Here is a 27,574-nt window from a genome sequence, read left to right as displayed (position 1 = left end):
AGCAACAACTGCCTAAGAGTGAACTTGCAAGAAATCAGTTGCTCATCATTGTTCAGATAATTCGAAAGGTACAAGTAAATACCAATATGTTTAACATTATTATTTAACTCAGCAAATAGTTCACATAGGGGAAATTACAGTTGCTGAAAGTACAGCACCTATATAGTAATTTAAGGTTTACAGTTTACATTTTTTTCTGAATTGCAACGGGAAATAACTTCCTTTCCTGTTCTTGCACTGTCACCTCTGAAGTCCATCAGGGACCTCACATTCTCTCCCTTTTACTTCTTAGCGCTCCTCAGTGGTGAAATCCAAAAACATGCCAGGCTCCATATGTGCCTTGGGGTGTTAAAGCTGCTATAGAAATGCAGATTATTGTGGAGGAATGAAGAAGGTGCAAAGGATGAATCCTTGCTGCATAGCTTCAGGCTGCACAGATTAAGTCTAACCGAAAAATGGTTTAAAACACACCAAAATATTGTGATGGAATCTGTGGACAAAACTTATATTCTATGAGACAGACCCTAATTGAAAAGGGAAACTGACATTTCTGGTTGCTAGGGAAACTAAGGTTGAAACTGAAAATTGGAAACCAAGACTTCTGGTTGAAAATATATAAGTGGAGTTAGAGTCTTCAATGGTGCAGTATAGGCTGATTTGATTTGATTTGATTTATTATTGTCACATGTATTAGTATACAATGAAAAGTATTGTTTCTTGCATGCTATACAGACAAAGCATACCATTCATAAAGAAGAAAATGAGAGAGTGCAGAATGTAGTGTTATAGTCATGGCTAGGGTGTAGAGAAAGATCAACTTAATACGAGGTAGGTCCATTCAAAAGTCTGGCAGCAGCAGGGAAGAAGCTGTTCTTGAGTCAGTTGGTACGTGACCTCAGACTTTTGTTTCTTTTTCCCGACGGAAGAAGAAAGAAGAGAAAATGTCCGGGGTGCGTGGGGTCCTTAATTATGCGGGCTGCTTTTCCGAGGCAGCAACAAGTGTAGACAGAGTCAATGGATGGGGGGCTGGTTTGCCTGATGGACTGGGCTACATTCACGACCTTTTGTAGTTGCTTGCAGTCTTGGGCAGAGCAGGAGCCATACCAAGCTGTGGTACAACCAGAAAGAATGCTTTCTATGGTACATCTGTAAAAGCTGGTGAGAGTCGTAGCTGACATGCCAAATTTCCTTAGCCTTCTGAGAACGTAGAGGCATTGGTGTGCTTTCTTAACTATAGTGCCAGCATGGGGGGGACCAGGACAGATTGTTGGTGATTTGGACACCTAAAAACTTGAAGCTCTCGACCATTTCTACTTCATCCCCATTGATGTAGACATTGATGCATGTTCTCCTTTACGCTTTCTGAAGTCGATGACAATCTCCTTCGTTTTGTTGACATTGAGGGAGAGATTATTGTCGCCGCACCAGTTCACCAGATTCTCTATCTCATTCCTGCATTCTGTCTCGTCATTGTTTGAGATCTGACCCACTATGGTGGTGTCGTCAGCAAACTTGAAAATCAAATTGGAGGGGAATTTGGCCACACGGCTGACTGAAGAAGACAAGGGCTCGACCTAGAAGTTGAGAAAAGGTAAATACACAATTGCTGCAGATATTTCTGTTACTTGAAGATAACATTGGTGAATCTGCAACATTCAGACTGAATTGAGGAGGTTCTGCAGTCATGATATTTTTGGTGAAGACCATGGAACTTAAGTTGGTTGTGAAATGCTGTTGGCTGGGTAATTAGGTTAAGTCCTAGAAGCAAAGAGGCTGACATTATTCTTGAGGAAGACAGAGGTTTGAAGGACATTGTGACAAAGTTCATGACATATATGCTAAATGGACTGCTGAGCCAATTTATAAGATCTGTCTTAGTTATATCTGCTATTTAATGTGTAATTTATAGTTTATAATCAACCACAATTTGCCTCTAATTTGTTTGACTTACTTGACTCTGGATTTTAGAGTGTAGATGGTTACCTAAGATAACATTTAGTGTTTGCTATGTCTGACTCTTTTATAGTAAAGATTTTTCTGTTTTAAACCATGGAATCTTGTGGCTTCATTCTTTCAGTAAATAACTGGGATTTTTAAAAACATTACTGGTCTCTAAGGAGATCATAATATTTAAAAGTCTCACAAACAACACAGGGTGGCACGGTGGCACAGTGGTTGGCACTGCTGCCTCACAGTGCCAGGGACTCGGGTTTGATTCCCGGCTTAGGTCACTGTCTGTGTGGAGTTTGCACATTCTCCCTGTATCTGTGTGGATTTCTTCCGGGTACTCCAGTTTCCTCCCACACTCCAAAAAAGTGCGAGTTAGGTGGATTGGCCATGCTAAATTGCCCTTTAGTGTCAAGGGGACTAGCTAGGGTAAATGCATGGGTTTATGGGGATAGGGCCTGGGTGGGATTGTGGTCGGTGCAGACTCAATGGGCCAAATGGCCTCCTTCTGCACTGTAGGATTCTATGATTCTATGAATTATCTGCACTTCACTAGGTTCCTTGTGGCTTTTAACTGTGCAAAGCCTGTCGGCTGCTACAAGCCGGTCCCAACAAATGATCTGTAGAACCATTGGGATCTGGCAGCAGCTACTGGATGGTAGAGAAAGGAAATAGGGCATGGGAAAAACCTTTTCCATCTACTATTATTTGCTTAAGGTGAACTGAGCACACAATGAGTGATTAATGGTTGCCTCCAGCAGACTCCAGGAAAGTGGTTCTGTAAGGATTTTAGAGTGGGAAATCTCATATTTGAGCTTGTGTTTCCTCTGTTCTCCTCCCCTCCCATCAGAAGGAAAATCTAGCCTAACATACTTAAAGTGCAAAAATAATATAAATAGAATAAAAGTATCCCTGGATATAATGAGGTAGAAATTAATCTGGGCCCAAAGCAGGAGATGTGAGGACCAGTAGAAATTGGACTCTCGCCTCATCTATATACTTGGGTGAGTTGCTGGTGCTGGCTGCACCTTCACTGACAGCTCACCCTGTGTGACATTCACTCTCTGACTCGCCCATAGTGATCTTGAGGTGAGTTCTTGGAGAGGGATTGGAACTGGTTCTGGGGGTGGGGAGAGGCAGAATTATGACTCCTGCAGAGTCAAGACATTCCTGACTCTGTAGGAAGGTTTTTTTAATTGAAAAAAAACTTGTTGATAATCACGAGGGCTGTCATCCCTGCTCATGCAGTGACTAATTTGTCAAAGATGTCCTATCACAGGCTTTAAATCCCTAATTTACATATCAGCACGCCATACCGGTCAATAAGATCACTCCCAATATGTACCAATCTCTACCCCAAACCAAAACAGGAAATGCTGGGAATACTCAACAATTCTGACAATATCTATGGACAGAGAATTATAGTTAACATTTCAACTGGTTAATTCTTGTCAGAACGTTTCTTTTATACTAATTTCTATCCTGATGTATTCTTCCTAGCTGATGATCTTTTTCTTGAATTGTAGGTGTTGTGCATCCTACCCTCAAATCAGAAGAATAATTATGACTGTATAAAGAAATTCTTGTGTGTAGAAAGGCCAATTCCAAGTCAATGTGTGGTGGCCCACACTCTAAACAGGGCAAATGTGATGAGTATTGTCACCAAAATTGCTTTGCAAATGGCTTGCAAAATAGGGGGAGAATTATGGATGGTGGATATTCCTGTGAGTACTCAGTTGTGCAAAGTTAAAGTTTGGTTTTCATTGACTTTAGTAGATACATTGTTCTGTTTTAAGCTGCATTAACAGTGTAATCATAGTCAAATATTTATACACTTTTTAACTATTTTCTAAATGGGTGATTGCTCTCTTTAATCTAGTTGATCTTTAACACATACATTTATTTCCCTAAATCCTAAATTTATTTCCCTCATTATATACATTAGTTACATTAATACTGTTCTACTTGTCTGTCCTTTTGGCCTGCTGATACAATTTTCACTTTTTAAATGAATTTGGGGATTTTATACCACTCTACAAATTGGTAAAGACGCTTATGGGCAGATCACAGATATCTATCACAAACACTCAAGGTGTTAGGTCTCATCATCAAGGAGACTCTCTGACCGGAATTTTACCATCCCGACAGCCATCGGAGTGAGGGGGCAGACCATGGAAAGATCCATTGACGTCGGGCAGGATTTTATGATTTCGGGATGAGTGAGGCCATAAACTCCCTCCCTCCTTGTCTGCAGCCCTATATTTGTTCAGGACATATTTCTAAATGTATAGAAAGATCCTCTGATTCGAAACTCATAGGAGGAGCAAATTTCATGCATCCTGTAAAGTTTACTGCCCACGTTACAATTAGATTTTCCATATATTTTTATTTAACACTCAGATTATTAGTATATATAAACATGTGAGTGACATGTATTTTGTGGTGATTACGTATGTTAAATATCATTTTACAGTTAAAGTCATTGATGGTAGTCGGTATTGATATAAACCGTGACACGCTTAGAAAGGGGACATATGTTGGATATGTGGCAAGTATCAACACTACAGTTACAAAGTAAGTTCAGTTTTGACTCATTTTATCAAATTCCAAACTTTCAAATGTTAAATTTTCATGGAAACTCCCATCATGAGACTTGGGTTTTGCCAGCATTATTATCCATTCCTAATTGCCTTTGAGATAAGGTGGCAGTTAGCTGCCTTCTTGAATCTTTGCAGTACTTGTGGTGTAGGTACTTCCACAGATGGCTATAGGGAATTCCAGGATATTAACCTAGGAACAATGAGGAATGACAATCTATTTCCAAGTCAGGATATGTATGAGTTGGAGGGGAGCTTGCAGGTAATAGCTTTGTTCAAAAAGAATTTAAGAAAAAGTTCAGCAACTATGTGCCTGACAATTTAACCTGAGTGGTAGAAAAGCTTTTAGAAAGATAATTTGGGACAAAATTAACAGTCATTGGTACTAATGTGGCTTAATTAATGAAAGTTGGTGCAGGGTTGTTAAAGGCAGATCGTGCTTAGCTAACTTGATTGAGTTTGTATGAAGTAAGAGTGTTGATTGATGTACATGGACCTTCAAAAGGCATGTGTTAAAGTGCTACATGGAATCATAGATATTTATAGCATGTAAGGAGGCCATTCAATCCGTCGTATCTGTGTTGGCAGACAGGTAGCCATAAAGCTTAATCTTACTTTGCAGCTCTTGGTCCTAGCATTGCAGGTTATGGCACTTCAGTGCATATATTAAATGCTATGTAGGTTTCTGCCTCCATCACTCTTTCAGGCAGTGAGTTCTAGATCCCCAGCACCCATTTTCCCCTCGAATCATCTCTAAATCTCCTTTCACTTAACCTAAATCTATGCCTCTGGTTATGAATTCTTCAACTAAAGGGAATGGGCCCACCCACTCAATTTTATACACTTCAATTAGGTCTCCCCCCACTTCCAAAGGAAACAACCTTAGTCTATCCAATCTTTCCTCATAAGTAAAATTCTCCAGTTCGTCCTCATAAACCTACTCTGTATCCTCTCTAGTACAATCACATTTTCCTACAGTGCAATGGCCACAACTGCACACACCACTCCAACTGTGGTTTAATTCCAGCATAATCTCCCAGCTCTTATCATTTTTGCCTTGGCTAAAGGTATCCTGTAGGCCTTCAAGGGCACCTTATCTACCGTTCCATCGACTTGTCGGGAGGGATCTATGAAGGTGCGCTCCAAGGCCCCTCTGTTCCTCTACACTTCTAAGCATTTTATGATGTATTTTATGATGTATTTTATTATGTTGTAATGTCATAATACACTTTGCATTATGGAGCTTTTATTGTTTCCATGTATTACTCTGGTAGTTGATAGGCCTTTTATTGTGTATTTCCTTGTCCTGTTAGCTTTCCCCAAATGCATTGCTGCACATGTGTGGATTGAGCTCCATTTGCCACTGTTCTGCTCACCAAACTGGTCCATTGACATATTCCTCAAGTACTTACAGCAAGTGGGAAAATTGGCAATACTGTTGTTAACAATGGAAAGATTGCAGTGAAGTTTGGACTAATGTTGCATTTCCTGTACATTTCCACTGCCATTTAGTATAATACATGTGACAGAGAAACTGATTGTCGATATGTGCAATTCTTAATTCAAAAATAAAGTATTTCTCTTTGAGTTTGGCTAATGAAGAATTAATTCACAGTTCATCTGATCTTATATTAAAAAATGGATGTATAGTTCAACCATTTAAAACAGAATTTAACCTTTTTACCTATTTTTGGACTTAATCTTACAATCGATCCACATAATAATCAAAATAATTAGAATGAATATAAAGTGAAACTGTTACTTTTGATCTCAGATTAACTGGATGGATTATTTTCTGCAGATGGTTATCTCGCTGTATCTTCCAGCCTTCCGGTGTAGAAGTAGCTGATTGTTTGAAGGTTTGCATGAGAGGTACTGATATTTCCCCCTCTTTTTACTTTAAGTACTATAGATTTTGATTGATAGACAGTAGGTATGGTAACATAATGGTCATGAGATTAGCAATCATCCAGGAAGTGGAAGTTTAAATCCACCATATCAAATTGATGAAATTGAACCTTAAAAATCTGATAATTTGTGGGCTAGAGCTGGTACCAGAATTTAACCGTGAAAGTTCCTGGATGTTGCAAAGACTCAGCAGGTTCACTAATGTCCTTCAGGGAAGGAAGCCTGAATTACAAATTACTCCAGTCACACAGCAAGGGGTGGCATGGTGGCACAGTGGTTAGCACTGCTGCCTCACAGTATCAGGGAGCCGGGTTCATTTCCCGGCTTGGGTCACTGTCTGTGTGGAGTCTGCATGTTCTCCCCGTGTCTGTGTGGGTTTCCCCCGGGTGCTCCGGTTTCCTCCCACAGTCTGAAAGACGTGCTGGTTAGGTGGATTGCCCCTGCTAAATTCTCCCTCAGTGTGCCTGAATAGGCGCCGGAGTGCGGCGACTCAGGGATTCTCACAATAGCTTCAATGCAGCGTTAATGTAAGCCACTTGTGACACTAATAAATACACTTTTTTAAAAAAGTGTTGTTGATTCTTAGTACTTTTGAAGACAGTTAGTAATGGGCAGTAAATGTTGCCTTTCCAGTGTCACACAATCCCACAAATTAAAAACTTACATAGAGTTCCACCTCTTTTGGATGCATTTTGATTTCACCACAATTACAGACCATCAAAAAATAAATACCATACCATGCTTGCTGTTATGAGTTCTAATCTTCAATGATGACATTAACCAGTGCGCTTTAGTTGTGCTGGCCAGGTAACACTGACACAGCACAGCAAGTTGCTTTATTTCATTTAAATTTCATAATACCATTGCAAATGAGGTATCATGCATTGCACACATGCCTGTAATTGTTTCTATGGTGCTTCACATTTCAGAGGTTGAGAGACATGGCATGTCAAGCCAAGAAAAATACATTGTGCTTCCCTATGGATGCATCATTGTCTATTTAAAGAATTAGGTTTGTGCTGGTAGTTAAGAATAATGGGTGGCCTTGATGTATTTTATTATGTTGTAATTTCATAATACACTTTGCATTATGGACCTTTTATTGTTTCCTTGTATTACTTTGGTTATTGATAGGCCATTACCTCAGCTAGGCATTGCTGGAGAGTGCTGTCAAGGATTAAAAAAAACAAATGCAATGAACAAATAAATATCAATTATAACACATTTCAAAAGGGAGAAATAAAATAGTAGTCTTACCCAGAATTATTAGACAGACAATTATTGAACAGGCTATTCCATTGGCATCTAGTATAAATCTAAAAGTTAAGAAAGTAGTCAACCAACTTGCATTTTTCTCTGTCTACCAGTAATGGCATGTAATGTTACCATTAAATACAAGACCATTTATCTATGCACCTCTTCCTTTCTTAAGTACTGATACATTCCTTCCTAATTTTCCCTTTTTAAAGTAAACTCTTTCTGTTATTTTTGGTGGTTTTTCTCTTTAACTTTGGAGACTGAGAATTATGATGAGCACAAATTCAATTTAAGTCCAATATCTTTATGAAGAATTTTAAACAAAACAGTTTCAATTAACTCTTCGAGTTATCCCTCAGGTGGTCAATCTGAGATAACTATAAGTCATTTCGGAGTGACCTTTGACCAAGATCTTCCTGCTTTGTTCATTGGGACTCTTCCTATATCTTCTGTCTTCTTTCTTGAGCGCTCTCGAGTGGGACTTATTCAGGGGTTTAATACAGTTAGTGAAAGAGCTCAGGCACAATCTTCTTCTGATTGCTGATTGGCTAGTTGGGCACATAATAGACTGTTGGTCAGTTAGCATATCCCCAAGTTGCCATTGGTTTAACCATATAAGGACTTCTGCCTGTCCCTCTCTGATTACCTTTCTGGTTTTCAGTCAGCCTATTCTAATTTCAACCGTTGCTGGGATTAACAATTCTATTCAATTCAAATTGTTCAATTCAGCAACTCGTTTAACAATTAACATTAGACAAGTATCATTTAACAAGTATCATTAGAATTAACAAATTTCGCACAGTGGATATGAGTATCAAGGGCATGTGTGCACTAATGGTCTGGTGTGAAGAGCTGGGCAAATCTATGCAGCCTATTCTTGTGCTGTCTAAACAGATTCTGGGGTAACAGGCTAATGAGGTTATAACTGAGGCTTCACCTGAAACAATCTTTTAAAAGCCATCTGGGCCTTTGGGCTAAGAAAAAGCTCAGATCAAGCCCAGGAGGGGTTGTAATGCCTCATCCTGTCATCTTGAATCTTGTTTGATTGGGCCCAAGATGGGAGGTATGGCCTGTCTTGTCAGCTTGGATCTGTTTTGAATTGGATTTTTGATTGGGGAATAAAGTATCAAAAGGTACAAAAAAAACAGGTCTTGAATTGCAATGCAAATGGAGAGGAGCACTATAAACTTCTCTATCTATTGACAGGGAAGCACAAGTTTAAGAATGTTTTATGATAAAATGCACTTAAGACAATGAATTCGTAGGGAAAATAACAAAACAGTTAATTTGAATTAAGCATGATTTATCTTAGTCTAGTATTAATTAGCAACCATCTCTACATCCAAATATATTTGTAAATATTCTTTTAATGTCACCACTGAAAGCATTTTAGTTTGGGCATGTAACTGCTTTGAAACACAGTCATATTTGCTGAAATTAAAAGAATATTTACAAAAATATTTGGATGTAGAGATGATTATTCATTGATACTAGACTAAGATAAATCATGCTTAATTCAAATTGAAATTATATGAAATTTGTTTTGAACTGCTTATTTATTAAAAGGGATTATTAGCGTCTAGAAAAAAAGATTAGCACATAACAAACACTGCTCTGAACTCATAGCCAGTCTGTAAAGCCTTTCCAAGGGGCGGCACAGTGGTTAGCACTGCTGCCTCACAGTGCTAGAAACCTGATGCACCTCAATGAGCACCCGGAAACAAGGCTTTAGAACTGAAGGCTTTAATACATTAACAATGAAACTACTAACACAAATTCACCCGTTCAGACTGAAGGGGTCCTGCCGGAGCAGGGGGTCTTATACCCTGCCACCGGAGGCGGGACCCCACTGGAGTGTGCCATGATAACACCCAGGACAGGTAAACACCCTATCCCAACAACATAGTACAACCCCCATAACAACAACACCCTAGCCCAACAGTAATACAATAACAACCCCAGTGGTGAACCAACGATGGTTCACCACATTCACCCCTCCTTTAGGAACCAAAGGTGGCGGGGTGGATGAAAACAGACAATGACAAAAAAAATAACAGGATTCACAAGTCCAGACGGTCTGGAGGACCACACCGACGCTGCGATCTTCTCAACACCGGTTGCGAAACCGGAGCAGGTGCTTGCGGTGGCTCTCTCAAAACAACATCTGGCTGTCCCCTCAAAGACTCCCGGGCCGGCCGGCCCTGATGAGGCGATGGTGTAGGGGATCCTGGAACGTTTGGTGGTGGTGGTGGTGGTGATGATGGTGGCGCCGATCTCCGAGTCTCAGGCAAGCTGTACATGGGAGTAAAAGTGTTATGCACTGGTCCCGGTGCTGACCGCGCCACGTCTGGGGAAGTAATGAGGAGTAGTGGATCTGTGACTGGGGGAATAGGAGCGACAGGAGTTGCTACGTCCCCTGCGGGCGCCAGGTCTCTAATGGAGACAGTGTCCTCTCGCCCGTCAGGATATGCCACATAGGCATACTGAGGGTTGGCGTGGAGGAGTTGGACCGGTTCGACCAAGGGGTCGGACTTGCGAGCCCTCACATGGCGCCGCAGAAGGACGGGTCCTGGGTACGTCAACCAGGCTGGCAATGAGGTCCCCGAGGACGACTTCCAAGGGAATGAGAACATCCTCTCGTGGGGAGTAGCATTGGTTGCCGTACACAGGAGGGAGCGGATAGAATGGAGCGCAGTTGGAAGGACCTCCTGCCACCGGGAGACTGGAAGGCCCTTGGATTTCAGTGCCAGTAGGACAGCCTTCCAGACTGTAGCATTCTCCCTTTCCACCTGTCCGTTACCCCTAGGGTTGTAGCTCGTGGTTCTACTAGAGGCAATCCCGAATGAGAGCAGGAATTGCCTCAAGTCGTTGCTCATGAACGACGAGCCCCTGTCGCTATGAATATAGCAGGGGTACCCGAACAGGGTAAAAAGCTCACTGAATGCCTTGATGACGGTGGCAGTCGACGTGTCCGCACAGGGGAAAACAAACGGAAACCGGGAAAATTCGTCTATTATGTTAAGAAAATAGACATTCCGATCCGTTGAGGGAAGGGGGCCCTTAAAATCTACACTCGGCCTCTCAAAAGGGCGAGTGGCCTTGACCAAATGTGCCCGGTCTGGTCGATAAAAGTGTGGTTTGCATTCTGCGCAAATCCGACAACTTCTAGTAACTGACCTGACCTCCTCCACCGAGTAGGGTAGGTTGCGGGCTTTTATGAAGTGGTAGAGTCTGGTGACTCCAGGATGACACAGATCATTGTGGAGAGCCTTCAAGCGGTCCTCCTGCATGATGGCGCATGTTCCGCGCGAGAGGGCATCCGAGGGCTCATTGAGCTTCCCTGGACGATACATAATATCGTAATTATAGGTGGAGAGCTCAATTCTCCACCGCAAGATCTTATCGTTCTTGATCTTGCCCCTCTGCGTGTTACTGAACATAAACGCCACGGATCGTTGATCCGTGATCAGGGTGAACCGCTTACCTGCCAGGTAATGGCGCCAGTGTCTGACTGCCTCCACAATGGCCTGAGCCTCCTTTTCCACCGCTGAGTGCCGAATCTCTGGGCCTTGAAGGGTGCGGGAAAAAAACGCGACGGGCCTGCCTGCCTGGTTTAGTGTGGCGGCTAGGGCGAAGTCCGATGCATCACTCTCCACCTGGAAAGGGATGGATTCATCCACCGCGTGCATCGTGGCTTTCGAGATGTCGCTTTTCAAAACCTTGAAGGCCAATTGGGCCTCCGGCGTAAGTGGGAAGGTCGTGGACTTAATGAGCGGACGAGCTTTGTCCGCGTAGTTGGGGACCCACTGTGCATAATACGAAAAGAACCCGAGGCATCTCCTCAGTGCTTTCGTGCTAGCGGGCAAGGGAAGTTCAGTGAGTGGGCGCATACGGTCTGGATTAGGGCCAATGACCCCGTTTTCCACCACGTATCCGAGGATGGCTAACCTATGCGTACGGAATACGCACTTCTCCCTGTTATAGGTCAGATTCAGGCGAGATGCAGTGCGTAGAAAGTGTTGGAGATTCGTGTCGTGGTCCTGCTGGTCATGGCCGCAGATGGTGACGTTATCCAGGTACGGGAAGGTAGCCCGCAACCCGTTCTGGTCCACCATTCGGTCCATAGCACGCTGGAAGACCGAGACCCCATTGGTGACACCAAATGGAACCCTGAGGAATTGGTATAGACGACCATCCGCCTCAAAAGCCGTATATTGTCGGTCCTCTGGGCGGATGGGGAGTTGATGGTAGGCGGACTTAAGGTCTATGGTAGAAAACACTCGGTACTGCGCAATCTGATTGACCATATCAGAAATGCGCGGGAGAGGATACGCATCCAGCTGCGTGTATCTATTAATGGTCTGACTATAGTCGATGACCATCCGAGGTTTGTTCCCGCTTTTGACTACCACGACCTGCGCTCTCCACGGACTAGCACTGGCCTGTATGATCCCTTCCTTGAGGAGCCGCTGAACCTCAGATCTAATAAAGATCCGGTCCTCAGCGCTGTAACGCCTACTTTTAGTAGCGATGGGCTTGCAGCCAGGTACCAGATTTTTAAAAAGGGATGGTGTCGTGATCTTCAGGGTGGATAGATTGCACGCGGGGCGCTTTGGGCAATTTGGAGGCTGCGGCTGGTTCCCTACTGCCAGTGAAGGGAGTGGCCCACCGTACTGTAGGATCACACTCCTCATGTGGGCCATAAAGTTTAGTCCGAGGAGAATTGGCGCGCAAAGGTGAGGTAGCACAAGGAGCCTGTATTGCTCGTAAACTGTGCCCTGTACCTCAAGAGTTACCATACATTGTCCTTGGATCGGTACAGACCGGGACTGTGATGCCATGGAAATTGTCTGTTTGGCAGGGAGAACCCGGAGTCCACACCTTTGAGCAGTTTCAGGGTGTATGAAACTTTCGGTGCTCCCACTGTCAAACAGACAATTTACAGTTCTGCCACTAACCTTTACCTCCATCATGGAATGTTCCAGTCTGTAATGCCTGGTCTGATCCAGAGAGATCGACGCCACCGTTGGCCCCTGGGTGTCACTGCATGCTGCCGATGTGGATGCTGAGGACCCCTGCTGGTCGCTGCTGCATGCTGCCGATGTGGATGCTGAGGACCCCTGCTGGTCGCTCCTAGTCGTCGTGGACCATGATGGCCGCCCCCATGAATCGCATGTGGCCGAGGGCTCCAAGCGCAGCGACTCCTGGTGGTCTTCCTCCTCCTCTGTCTGCCACGATGGCGCCGTCCTGAGATCGCACGTGGTCGGACCTCGTGGGTACTGCAGCGCCGAAAGAGATGGTCTCCGTTCTGGAGGGTTACAAGCTGCACTGCCGTTTTTAGGTTTGGACCTGCAGACTTTGCCGTAGTGGCCTTTTTTACCGCACTGGCTGCAGATTGCCGTTCTTGCCGGACACTGTTGCCGTGGATGCTTGGCCCCACCGCAAAAATAGCATCGCTGGCCACCTGGAGCTGCCGCCGTCGTCGAATCGATCTGGGAGCGCGGGTTCGCGGGGCGAGGAGGGAGCAGAGCTTGCTCCAACCACGTTGACTGCACGTGGTCCTCGGGGTACAGCGCCAAGCTCTTCGACGCCGCCTCCAACCTCACGGCCATCCCCATTGCCTGGGTCAAGTTGAGTTTCCCCTTTTCTAATAATTTAAGTCTGATGTACGAGGACCCTACCCCTGCTACGAACGCGTCTCGGGCGAGGTCTTGCATGTACTGCTCGGCGGAGACATCCTTACAGTCACAACCCCTGGCAAGCTGCAGGAGTTCATTGGCGTAGTCTTCTATGGTCTCGCCCGACTGCCGACGTCGTGTAGCGAGGAGATAACGAGCGTGAATCTCGTTGGGTGGCGTAATGTACCTATTCTTTAGGAGCTCGACGGCACCCTGGTAAGTGGAAGCTGCACGAATGGCTAGGTAAATCGTGTCGCTTACCCTTGCGTGGAGGACCTGGAGTCTATCACTGTCTGTAGTGATAGCTACCGAGGCTGCCAGGTAGTCCTCGAAGCACTTCCACCAATGTTCGAACGTGTTAGCTGCACCGACCGCACGTGGATCCAGTGTCAGACGATCCGGTTTTAGGATCTGTTCCATATTCTCAGTTAATGTATTAAATTGATGCACCTCAATGAGCACCCGGAAACAAGGCTTTAGAACTGAAGGCTTTAATACATTAACAATGAAACTACTAACACAAATTCACCCGTTCAGACTGAAGGGGTCCTGCCGGAGCAGGGGGTCTTATACCCTGCCACCGGAGGCGGGACCCCACTGGAGTGTGCCATGATAACACCCAGGACAGGTAAACACCCTATCCCAACAACATAGTACAACCCCCATAACAACAACACCCTAGCCCAACAGTAATACAATAACAACCCCAGTGGTGAACCAACGATGGTTCACCACAAAACCTGGGCTCAATTCTGGCTTCCGGTGACTGTGTGGAGTTTACACGTTCTCCCCATGACTATGTGGGTTTTGTCTGGGTGCTCCAGTTACCTCCCACAGTCCAAAGATGTGTCAGTTAGGTTGATTGACCATGGTAAATTACCCCTTACTGTCATGGGGACTAGCAGGGTAAATACATGGGCTACAGGGATAGGACCTGGGTGGGTCCGTGCAGGCTCGATGGCCCAAATGACCTCTTTCTGCACTGGAGGAATTCTATACGCTATGCTTTGTTTTGTACTTTCTCTCACACATATAAATAAAAGATCAATCAACGTAACCCAATATATTGCAAGATAAAATAAGCAGTGCAAAATTTTGAATACAAAGTTTTATTTGTCACACCAAAAAGTGTGGTATAAACTGTAGGCTTCCCAATATGAATCATTGCATTGAGGAAAAAGGAGAATAAAATAAATGAAAATTGTTTTGGCAGAGGATGTTAATTATATCAATTGAAGTTAAGAACATACAGATGAAGGACATTGATTGGAGACATTACTGACACAAGTATGGTGTGGAGTCAGGGGAATTATACCAATATGTGAAATCACGCAAGTCGTCAGGCACGTGTCCCGATGCCATCACCCACGTGCAAAATTTGTTGGCGGGCACACTCAGGAGTTGGAAGGGTGCCCACCAACAATCAAGCAGACCATTTAGCACATTAAGGGGCCAATTGAATGCAATTTTACGTGGCCCCTCTACTTTTATGGTTGGCAGACATGCCGATTGGCCAGGCAGCCTTTAAGTTTTAGCTGCAACCTCAATCGAGGGAGGATGTAATGTCAGTGCTGAAATAAAATTTTAAAAGATGTTTGTGGACTGAGATTTGTGTATTAATGTGCTGTCTAGACACTCTTTGCATAGTTTTTCCGTCGCTATTTTTTTTCAGGTCTGCAGCTTCCCGAGACAGCTTCACAGAGGCTGCCCCTCTGAGGGAGCACATTGGAAGTGCCAGCCCGCACCCTCACTTTTCTTGGCAGTCACCATCTTCCCACCTTCCCTGGCAGCGCTGAGCCTTTCCCAGTGTGCATTTCATTAATTGGTCAGCAATGTGAAATTGCATTCCAGGTTCGATCCTGGCCAAAAGCGTATGTAGCACCCACTACCGGGCCCACCAAGTGTGCATGCCCGCTGGGTGAAAATTACATGTCTAAATCTATTACATACAAGACTGGCTTGAGATTCTTCCTTCATCAACTGTCTATCAGGAGTATAACAGAGAGTGCTCAATGGTGAATTAAGCCTATGTCCTGGCCTTACTTCAGGATGCTCTGTGTTACAGAGAAACTCTCAGATAATGCTGAAAAAATGTGATTTGTCTCTGCTTTCCAGAGACAAATTTGTGAAGAATATTTGAAATACCTTAATATAGTTCTGATGTTGTGCAAGCATTTCCCTTTGTGTGAAAGGAATGCTAGAACATTAAATATTCGGCTGGGAAGCTTCTGGTACATCACATTTTGCCTCCAGTATCCCATCCTCTGGTTTCCAATTGAGTTATGGACCACTTCTTGTCAGTTCCTTATTTAGACTTCCAGTATTATCTCATGTTAACATATTTGAGCTAATGGCTGCAAGTGAGAAGGTTATTGATGGAGTTCATCAATTTCTGCTGGCAGTGGCTGAAGATTCTTAAATTGTTTATTTTCCCTCTGTCTCTGACATCAGAGGAAGCATTGCTAAACCATGGGGCCACCAGGTGTCTTCCTTTCAGTATGTTTGCAGCAGCCTCCAGGTCCATTTCTCAGGTCCACAGCTGAGTTTCTGGGATGCAGGGCTCTTCAGTGCTGCCACAGGGGTGAAGTCTAGATTGTGGCCAAAGCGATCCTCAGCATCGCTACTGTGGTGATTCTGATGAACAAGGTAGCACTGCATGCTGCGTCCTTTAAAGATAATACCTGCACCTGCCTTTCATTAAGGTAATGCTGAGATCGGCACCTTGTTGCTCCCCCCTCGCTCCATGATGGCATTATATGGGTCTCATATCTCCAGGTCATTAATTGATCAGCCGTCATGTGATTGTGGTCAGCTGGCTGCATTCCAACTGTGCGGTAACAGTGCCTGCTTCCAGCTCTGTCACTGAGACCGATGTCACAAATTCAGTCCAATGAGTTTCCTTTTGTTCTCTTTTATCTTCCAGTTGGCATAATATAAACATCAGAGTTTGAACCTCAGTGAGGAAGTACCATTTCTGATCTGTGATCATGAGCATTTAGTCAACAGGGTACACTATGCAGTGCTCTATGTTGAACTGTTGGCGCATCTCCCTGAGAATGCTTGATGCCTGGATTCCCAGGTGATGCATAGCAAACATCAAGCAATGGATGAAGTGTCCCATTCACCAGACATAGTCACTCTCAACTCTGTGAACTTAAGATCCATACAGATTTATTGTAAATGTTTTACTTGCACTAGTGAAACAGCCTGGAAATTATTACCTACTTGATGTCACTTCACGACTAACATATTATTTTATAGGTGCTCTAAATAAATGGCTTGAAGTGAATCATGTTCTGCCTGGCCGCATTGTTGTTTATCGAGATGGTGTAGGGGATGGGCAACTAATGACATTAGTAGACTATGAAGTCCCCCAAATACTGGACAGCTTCAAGATGGTTAGCCCGGACTATAGGTAAAGTTTTAATATTTTTTGTCAGAAACACTGAATGTTTAAATTCCTTGAGCAATGAGTTCTCTAAACTACACAATGATATACATATTTATAGTCATCGTCATTGAAGCATGGGGTATACAGCACAGAAAAAGGCCATTCGGCCCATCACATCAGCACCACTCAAAGACAAACCCTAACCACGCTAATCGCATTTTCCAGCACTTGGTCCATAGCCTTGTATACCTTGGCATTGCAAGTGCACATCTAAACACTTCTTAAATGTTATGAGGGTCTCTGCCTCCACTACCCTTCCGGCTTCCGCCATCCTTGAGTGAAAAAATCTTTCCTCACATCCCCTCTAAGCCTTCTGCCCCTGACCTTAAATCTATGTCCCCTAGTCATTGATCCCTCCCACCAAGAAGAAACATTTCTTCCTGTCTATCCATGTCCCTCATAATTTTATATATTTTCCCTCAGTCTGCTCTGCTCTAAGGAAAACAACCCAGTCTATCCAATTTATCTTCATAACTAAAACTCTCCAGACTAGGCAACATCTGGGTAAATCCTCTGCACCCTTTCCAATGCTATCACATCCCTCCTATAATGTGGATTCCAGAACTGCACACATTACTATAAATACTACTATTATAAATAGGAAAGCATTAACATCTACATATACATAGAAAATCTCTTGTTCTAAGGCCCTTGTCTTTCCTATATTATTATAGCTTCCACACGGATTATGATTGTAACTTGCTCTTCCTTCCCTTCTATTATCAATCCCAGCCTTTGCTAAATGTCTATTAACCTAACATCTGGGAGCTAACAAAGCAATTTGATCAGTATTGCAAAAGGTCTCACCTGAAAAGTGGTCAGCCAGCAGGTGAAACATTTAAGAGAGTCAGGGGCACCTTTGCTGTCCAATTGTTGCCCAAGGCCAGTCTGATGCAGGTCTGCCTGAAACGGGGAGCGGCTGTACAAATGTCCAGATTAGGACCCTATATTGGTTGTAGGGCCCTAACTGAAATTAACAGATACTAATGGACAGAATGCGATAACGTGCACCATGTAATGCTGTATCCATTTACCCAGGTATATAACCTAGAGGAATGAGAGAGGGGGTTCATGTGACCTGCACTGAATTCTGTAGCTAGTAGCCTGGGTGGTTTGGTTAAAGTTTAAGTGTTGGGGGACAGACTGGTTGTTTTACTGGGAAGCATGTGAAAGAAATTGGCTAGAATTCTCGAAAAAAATTCCAAGTGTCGGATTCGAGTGAAAACTGAAGTAGTTCACGCTGGTTATTTTAGTGGGAGTTCAGGGTAGAATCTCCCACACTCTGCACTGCAAAGGCCACCAGTGTGAATATCATTAAATTTCAGGGGGTGGGGCCTATCCCTGCTGGAGAGGCTGAAATCAGCGTGCTGAGCGGGCCACTGCACATGCGCCGATCTGTCAGTGCTGAGATCGACGCATGCTCAGTGGCCCCGCACTTATGGCCTCCCAATCGCTAGCCAGTTCGATCACTGGACAGGCCCTTGACCCCCCAATGCCGGCTCTCCGTCCCCCACAGCTTGATCGCTGGCCCACCGACCATTCCTGGGCCCAGCCCCGACCACCGCCCTCCCGGCCCGCCGCAATCTTCAGCCGCCCCCACACCAATTTTTTTTTTCTTCTCCCCCCACCCGACAGTAACCACCCCTCCCAGCTGACCCTCCCACCCCCCAGACTGCCCCGATCACTGCCCTCTCTCCTTCCCCCACCAGTCCCCAATGCAGGGACCCCTCACCCCCACTGATTGGGCCACTAGGCCCCACCCCCATCAGCCCCCTCCCCTCATATGCCACACCCCCTTGCCACTGTCCCATGTCCAAAGGGCAGTGCCAAGGTGCTCACTGGGCCTAGGCTGGCACTGACCAGGTGCCAATGCCCAGGGGGCATCCTGCCCGGCACCCGACCCTCTGGGGGGCCTCGATTGCCCCCCCTTCATTCCAGTGGGGTCGGGCCGCTAATTGCCCGAAAATGGAGAGCTATTCTAAACCCTGCTGGAGTGAAATACTCTGGCAGGGGCAAGATGCTAGCAGGCACGGAGAATTCAGTCCCGGACCTGCTAATAGCATTTAAATTATATTAAAATTACAATTTAAATACTTACACAGCCTCCCCACCGATTTCCAGCACGGAGCAGATGCTGCTGGAAATCTGGCACTGGGAGATGCCATCGCGGTGGGAACACATGCGTGAATTCCGCACATCGCCGCCACGGGATTCTCCTGGCCCGCTAAAACATGAATGCAGTGGGATGGGAGAATTGCCCTCATTGTCCCCATGTGTACCTGAAGTTCAGAAACCTTGAGCTTAAGTAAACTCAATTTGTGACACTTTCTGTAGATTAGATTAGTCAGTGCCTGACTAATGGTACGAAATCTCACAACACCAGGTTAAAGTCCAACAGGTTTATTTGGTAGCAAAAGCCACTAGCTTTCGGAGCGCTGCCCCTTCGTCAGGTGAGTGGGAGTTCTGTTCACAAACAGGGCATATAAAGACACAAACTCAATTTACAAAATAATGATTGGAATGCGAGTCTTTACAGATAGTACAAGACTTGATTATCTGTAAAGCCTTAACACTCCTTCATCTCTAACCATGTTTTAATGGAAATCTTTCTTATTTTTAGCCCCAAAGTAACAATCATTGTAGTTCGCAAGAAAAGTACCTGCAGATTCTTTGCTGATGTGAATGGAATGCTTCAAAATCCACCAATTGGCACTGTGATTGACAACGAGGCTACGCGCCCTGAATGGTTTGTTGGAACTAAAAGTGAATGGAGTTGTTTACACATTAAAGAGCAATGAGTGAAAATTCTGAGGTTATGCAAAGTTCGCAAATGTTGAAACACTCCAGCCTGACATTGGGGAGTTTGGGAGCCCATTTCATTTACAAGAGATAGCCATGTGCCAATTCATCCGTGGGCATAACTTTATGTCTGCCTCCACTTTACAACCAGTCTTTAAGTGATGATCAAAAAAAATACTCAGATACCCCTCTCTGAGACACCATTCCCCTGTCCCCCACCCCTCCTCACCTTGCCAAGACCACATCCAGTATTCACAGGCCCTTTGTTTCACTTTTTTTGTGACAAACCAGGCTCCAGTAGTAGGCTGGATCCCTTATGAGAGCTTCTGGTATATGGAGTCACCACCCATGGCTCTGGAACATTGGAGGTCACAACCTTGTCAGAGGCAGATGGAGACACTCCCATAGCACAAGCACAATGTCAATAAATTATCCACAAGTATTAGATGTTGTAGATCTCCCCTCAAGCAATGATATCAGGCTAGATTAGTGTTCTGAATATGACCTAATTTTGTTTTATTATATTGATAGGTATGACTTCTTTCTCATCAGTCAATGTGCACGCCAAGGCACTGTTTCTCCAACATACTACAATGTTATATATGACAACAGCAGCATGAAGCCAGACCATGTGCAGAGATTAACTTATAAGATGTGTCACCTCTATTACAACTGGCAAGTAAGTAGACTTCTAGAAACTGAATGCATTTTTGTTTTGTATAGCTGTTTTCCTTCCTTTTCAACTCTGCAATATTAATCTATTTTTCAGTAACTGTTCCAATAGTAGGCTTAGCACTAGTTTGCTTTTTAGGAATCAGATTTGTCAGCAGATACTATTTTTTAGACAATGTAATATATTCTCTTTACTAAGAACAATGCACACTTTAATCCTGAAAGCCTACTTAAAATGAAATTAATATTTAAATATGAATTTAGCATCTTTATTCCTATTCTAAACTGTTTACCAAAACTGGGTTAATAGAATAGGCTAAGTTGTTGTTTATTTCATTCTGTTCCATTATGATGTAATTTAGCCCAGGATTTCACCACACTATTTCCCGAGTTTCTGTTATTAACATGGCTGTTTTAGTTGGTGGAGTGACTTGTCTTGTTAACTCTGATAATGAAGAGACTCCTCCAGGCTAAAATGTTATACAACCCCTGAGCAGTCCACACCCAACCTCTCAGAGGGACAAGTGGTGTATAGCCGCACGGAATTGATCAATGGTAGGTCTGTGATGCCCTTAGATGTTATTAGATGCACATTATTGAATGGATCAGCACCTCCCCCCCCCCCGCCCCACCCTACACTGCCTGGTGTGGGTAACTCATTGAACCCACAAAATTGCCTCTTGGCCTTGACAATAACTGAGAATGGAAAATATCACATTGGTGTGATAGGATTGCTTTTCTTACTCAGGGACTGAGTTGTGTTGGAGCAGAATAGGAACATCAAACTATTTCATATTGGACCAGAGAATGCCTGATGCTGAGACTGGATAGGATTGAGAAGAGTTCCCTTTTGGCACTAATATTCCTGCACTGAAACAACTTTTCTTCTAAGAAAAGGAAAGAACAATATCCAAAAATTCTGTTAAAATTTAGCTACCAATTTAATCTTAATTAAATCATTTGTACGTTTTGGAATTTGCTGCCAGCACTTCATTAAATATCCAGCAACATTGCCTTCAATTCTCTTGATAAAGAACTGGAGAAAAATAAACAAACATAAAAGTATATGGATTTTTTTGAATTCCTTTCATTGAATGAGGGCGTAACATCCAAAGATTAAGAAAGTTAACTTCTATTTCTTCCACAATAATTCATGAACAAAAAATGATTCAGATAGAAATGAGAAAGGTGAGGCAATGCATGAGAATTAGATATCAGTATTAGAAAAGTAATTAATTAATTAATAGTAATAATCCAGGTGACTGACAGGTAAATAGTGCCGATAATTCTTATTCAAAAACCCTACAAAGACCTTAGTGAGGTTAGTAAAATCGACACAAAATCACAAATGTTGAATTGTTAAGAATCTGATTTTAATAAATGGTGGAAAATGTTATTTCTATGCATAAAAATAGAGATGGATTATTTTTTGTCATACATTGCCACTTTAAATTGAACAGAATTTCATTATTGTTGACTTAGTCAATTAACTTACATGCTAGATGATTACTGTAATTTGAGAAATAATAGTTCTTTAAAATAGTTTGACATGGAGTGTTCTAGAAGGTTGTAACACTTAAAAAGAAAATTAGAAACTGGAATTGAAACTGTTCCAAACTGAAGCAGTGATAGTCTCCTTTGCCTAACAGCTTTAAGGATCTAAGATACATAAAATTTGACCTGTATCAATCCAGTTCTTAGAGACTGTTACTGCTACTACCTCATGTGTTCAGTGCACCTTCAGTGGCTGAGACAATAGCCTCTATATTAACAGGGGAGAGAGGAGTGGGGAAGCAGTTGGTAGAGTGTGGGAGCAAAGGGTGTGGGTCACAAAGCCGGCAGTCCACCCAAAATAACAGAGTCATCAGTCTAATCTGCCTAGAGCCTCTCTGGCATTCAATCCACCTCCTGGCAGATTTGCCTTGACATGGAAGCTGTCACTACTCCACAGTTAGGTCCCGCCATATAATGCCGTTGTATTCCAATGTTGCATTCAAGACTCAATTTGTATATTCAAAGGAGACCTCACTTTTTTATTCATTCATGGGATGTGGGCATCACTGGCTAGACCTTCATTTATTGCCCGCCCCTAATTGCCATTGAGAAGGTGGTGTGGCTGCCTTCTTGAACCGTTGCCGTCCATGTAGTGTAGGTACACCACATACCAGAACCCAATCAGAGGACAGCACGATCATTATTTTAACTGCCCTCTGCTTTGTTTCTGCCATACATTGGAGAGTTAGAATTGGGGCCACTGTTTCAATTAAAGTGAAATGACAGCAAAAGTATTTATACATTTAAAGCCCTGGGTGTTATTCCATGGGATGGAAGTTGATACCTACAGTCTCCTACACAATGAACAGCTGATCTCCAGTATAACATCATAGGGAGATAAAACTACTATAATTCAGTTTTAAAGCATACTGGCAGAGTTCTAACATAGTTTATCCTGCTTTCTATATGGAAAGTGTAGAAGCCAAAGAACGAAAAAATAAATAGAAAAATAGCCTGTTATTGTCTCTCATACTATACTATTCTACAGATAATTTTGATTGTTCCATTCATTGTGACCACTATTTTCCAGAAAGAAGCCAAAGGACGGAACAAGGATGGAAACCCTTTTTTACTTAACGGATTTATTCCTATTCCTATCCATATTTAGTGACTTGATCTCTTTCTGTTAGTAATAGAGATCCTCCAGGAGGCCTGAAAATAAAGTAGCAGTTGCAATTTTGTCTATAGACTCTCCTTTTGTTGAAATTTGCTTACTTCAAAACATCCTTTTTTTAAATAAAAATGCTGATCATGTTTCATTCCCTGAAAAGTAGGATCTTTGCACTTGTCTGGAAAATAGAGAAACTTTGAAACAAGTTATCCCTTGCCAAAGGCTTGCTGGGATGTCCTTTGTGTGATTTGTTGCAGTAAATCCATCTCTTTTTTTATACTTTTACTCACCTTGTGATTATCATGAATAAACTATATCTAAAGCAGCATAGAGTTATCCATCTGAAAGATCATGGTTCTTTTCTCGTTCATTTCCATTCTAATCTTTCTGGATCGCAGGAGTACAGCATTAACAATCATTAATACATAATTGCTGGAAATATTATCAGTGAATGGTGGACAGTTTTGACTGTTTTCTGCCCCTGTTCAACTTTCACTTCTTAAAAAGTGTCAATGTTGTCTTTTTTCAGGGTGTGATTCGAGTTCCAGCTCCATGTCAATATGCCTTCAAACTTACAACCTTGGTGGCTCAGAATGTTCATAGAGAGCCCGATTTAGAGTTAGCTGATCGTCTTTTCTTCCTGTGAAAGTAAACTTAATCCTGGAAGCAGTTAGTGGAATTTTCTTTTCTTTATTTTCTGAGAAATCAAAATACGAAGCATGTTCATTTGTTTTAAATCCACAACAAGCTGGTTTTTTGCCAGATTGTAAATTTGTTTGTTTTTAGGGGAGGGGTCGCTTCTGTTTCTCAAAGTTTTATATGAAACAGAGTTCATTTTAAATTGTCATTTGATCTATGTAATCTATATTTGAAGAAGGAAAGCTATATTAAAATATATAAGTATGTTCCTATCCCTCAAACTTTACTTTAAAAGATGGTAAAATATAAGCAGATATATGTAATAGAAAAATATATCAATGTATACAAAATGCTATAATATATCTTGCATTTTATTCAAGTTAAACTTGTTCTGAGGTTACATAATTTCTTATAGAAGGAAAGAATAATTTTGTATCAATGTAAATTTCTTTGTTTTTGAATAACTGTTCATCTGAAATTATGGTGACTTTTTTTGTTAATTATATTTTAATCAGCAAACTGCTTTAATTTTTCTGAAGGTACATGATGTTTAATCAATAAGTAAAGGTGTTTAATATGAGAGTTATCTTTTTTTATATATGCTTTGTTAGCTTTTGAGACAATTAAAATATTTGGGTTCTGAGCAAAATTTGTTTCAACCTTACTGAATAATAATGATTAAAAATGCAGATCTGAATCAGTGTTATTGTTATTTGAATGTGTTGCAAAGGTAATCGTCATATTTTTGTTTATTAAAAATGTTCTTCAATAGTTATGTATGTATGTTTTATTGGATAGGTGTAGCATTTTATTATATATATTCCAATGGTTTTGTCATTTCTCTGTATGACAAAAGCATTGGAATATATGTAATAAAATGTCTCTTAACAGACAAGATACTTCCAAAGGCCTCTGGGCAAAAGTAATTCTCAAGGAAAGTCTTTACCTGACAATGTACCTTTTTCATTTGGCTACATGTCAGTAAGTTGATACTGCCACTCACTTGGTATCATAGACTTCAACTAGACATAAATCAAGCATATCGGGCCCGATTCTCCCATTGCGACCCGCAACTTTTCTGGCGGATCGGGTTGGGAGATGCGCGTGTTGGCCATTTTGCGGGTTCCCCGCAAGTATTTATGACCCGTGTGCATCTCCCAACCGGAAGAAAATGGCGCAGCCAGGAACATACAGAAGTCCGGTGGGAAGTGAGGTAAGTCATTTGAATATGTTTTCAGTGTAATTTAAATCTCATTTCAATGTGATTATCCATTCCGTGCCGGCCCCGATAGCATCTCCCACCCTACCAGGAGTACTTCATACCAGTGGGGTTTAGAGGAGCTCCCCACATTCGGGGAACTAGTGGGAGACCCTGCCAGAGTGAAGGGGGGCAATCAAGGCCTCCCAAGGGGTCAGGTGGCAGGAGGGTGGTGCCCCCTGAGCATGGGCACCCTGGCATTGCCAGCCTTTGCCCCTTGGCACTGCCCAAGGGGCAAAGTGCCCATGCCCAGGGGTCACCTTGGCACTGCCCACTGGGCATCAGGCAGTGCCAAGGGGGTGGGGGTCTATTGTGGGCAGGACCTAGGGACAATTGGTGGGGTTGGGGAATCCTGCTGCCACTCTTTATGGGGATCGGTCTGGGCTGGAGGGAGGCTATTGATTGGGGCGGGCTGGGGTGTGGTCTGCCAGGGCGGGGGGGGGGGGGGCTGACCCTGGGGGGGGGAGGGTGTCAGTCGGGGTGAAGCGGGTGGAGAGATCGCCACTGCTGTGGGAGGGGAGGGGGGGGGGAAGGTGGGTTGGACATCAGTGCACTCCGGGGCAGGGATTCAGGGCTGGCCCGGGAATTGTAGTGGGGCCACGATCAGGCTGTGGGGGGCGGGGGCTGGAGGGGCAGCACTGCGGGGGTCCCGAACTAGCCAGTGATGAGCTGGCCAGCAAACGGGGAGACTGACAGATCGAGGCCACTGCCCGCAAGTGTTCCAGAACTGTCAGACTCCAGCATGAATAGCACCCCCCCTCCTGGGTTTTTAATGATATTCCCGAAAATGACCTTTGCATTGCACAGAGTGGGGAGATATGAGTGAGAAGCTGCACTGAAAAAACAGCCATGATCTGGAAGAATTTTCCCACCAAATCAGCACTTTTGAGAGAATCGCCCCCTTCATTTCTAACATTGCACTATACATTAGAACTAGGCATCTAGCGATATAAGATTGGCATGAGGTGGAAATATTTTGCTTGATATCTTTTTCAACAAATGAATAAGAAAGTATATATTTCCTACCAGTTTACAACTCAGCAATAATGTGGAAAATGGTGTATTAATGTCCCGTACAGAGAAAGCAAGACAGGTCCAACCTGGCCAATTACTACGATCATCAGTAAAGTGATGGAAAGAGTCATTTACGTTTAGCAATAACCTGCTCACGGATGCTCAGTTTGGGTTCTACAAGGGTCACTCAGCTACTGACCTCATTATAGCCTGGGTTCAAACAGAGATAAAAGAGCTGAACTCCAGAGGTGAGATGAGAGTGACTGCCATTGATATCTGTCTGTGTGGAGTTTGCACATTCTCCCCATGTCTGCGTGGGTTTCCTCCGGGTACTCCAGTTTCCTCTCATACTACAAAGATGTGCAGGTTAGGTGGATTGGCCATGATAAATTGATCCTTAGTGCCAGGGAGATTAGCAGGGTAAATGTGTGGGGGCTACAGGGATAGGTATTGAATACTGTGCAATTGTTGCATCTGTGTGGAGGGACAGAGAGAGGGTGCTAATTATGTATTGCATTTTCTCAAAACAAAAGAAAGAATATGGGACACTGTGTATAGGTAGAAGTAGCCATTCTGGGAACATAAGGGAGATTTAACACAACAGTACAATTGCTCATGTAAGTGCAAGTATATTAAACAACTAATCAGATGTAATAACACAAACTCATTGCTGTGTCATGATTTTACACATCCTTCCAATGTGTCAAATCATTCCAGCTCCAGTGGTAAACCTAGCTTCACATAATCTAATAGGAACATAGGAAATAAGAGCAGGAGTAGGCCATTTGGAGCCTGCTCCAAAATTCAACTCTATCATAGCTGATCTTCCTCAATGCCATTTTCCCACACCATCTCCATGTCCCTTTTATATCTTTAATATCCAGAAATCTATCAACTGTTGTCGTGAACATACTCAATGACTGAACCATAGCTCTCAGGGGTAGAGAATTCCAAAGGTTCCAGCTTGTCTAAATCCTCGGAAGCCTCTTTATATCCTTTTCACAACTCATGCTCCCATCTAGTTTTATGTCATGAGCAAACTTGGAAATATTACATTTGGTCCCCAAATCCAAATAATCAATGTAGATTGACCAGTTTATTCTTACTCTCTGATTTCTATCCGTTAACTAATCCTCAGTCAATGCCTGTGTATCCATGTGCTCTAATTTTGTTTACTAACCTTTTATGTGGGACCTTATCAAAAGCCTTCTGAAAATCCAAATACCCCACATCCACTGGTTCCCCCTTATTTATTCTGTTGGTAACATTCTCAAAAAACTCTCAACAAGTTTGTCAAACACAATTTACCTTTCATAAATCAATGTTGACTCGACCCAAACAGATCATTATCTTCTAAGTGTCCAGTTATCACATCCTTTCTAATAGATTCTAGTATTTTCCCTACCACACAATCATCCCCAACTCTAACCTTATGACGGATGGAACACAGTCATGAAGCAGCTGAAAACTGCAAACAGGTTGTGAACAGGAACCATGTGCCATGGTCAGTCACAAAGGACATCACTTATGATGTTGATAAGGTCTGAATCAGCGATGTTGCAGTGTTAAAAATCTGATTGGAGAGTTTCAAACATACATTATGAAAAAAGATGCATAGAGATTTTTGAGGTTGCAACATGTTCAAGGACTGGGAGAGAAAAATGAAGTTATAGAGGTGGGGTGATAGTT

The 27,574-nt window shown here is 43.1% G+C and overlaps 1 protein-coding gene across 1 annotated transcript in view; it reads left to right on the top strand.

Moving 5' to 3' along the window:
• Window positions 1–24,380, top strand: part of LOC144500032 (piwi-like protein 4) — a 69,857-nt gene extending 45,477 nt beyond the window's left edge. Inside the window, exons 13-19 of the mRNA XM_078222790.1 lie at window positions 3,474–3,671; window positions 4,421–4,521; window positions 6,346–6,416; window positions 16,649–16,802; window positions 19,459–19,584; window positions 20,169–20,316; window positions 23,504–24,380. Of these exons, the coding sequence (XP_078078916.1) occupies window positions 3,474–3,671; window positions 4,421–4,521; window positions 6,346–6,416; window positions 16,649–16,802; window positions 19,459–19,584; window positions 20,169–20,316; window positions 23,504–23,620 (915 nt within the window). The 3' untranslated portion in view covers window positions 23,621–24,380. The remainder of the gene's footprint in view (window positions 1–3,473; window positions 3,672–4,420; window positions 4,522–6,345; window positions 6,417–16,648; window positions 16,803–19,458; window positions 19,585–20,168; window positions 20,317–23,503) is intronic.
• Window positions 24,381–27,574: the final 3,194 nt, after the last annotated feature.

Source organism: Mustelus asterias, chromosome 10, assembly GCF_964213995.1.
Source record: "Mustelus asterias chromosome 10, sMusAst1.hap1.1, whole genome shotgun sequence".
Taxonomy (NCBI): Eukaryota; Metazoa; Chordata; class Chondrichthyes; order Carcharhiniformes; family Triakidae; genus Mustelus; species Mustelus asterias.
Note: the sequence above shows the minus strand (reverse complement) of the source record. Positions and strands in the feature narration are given on the sequence as shown.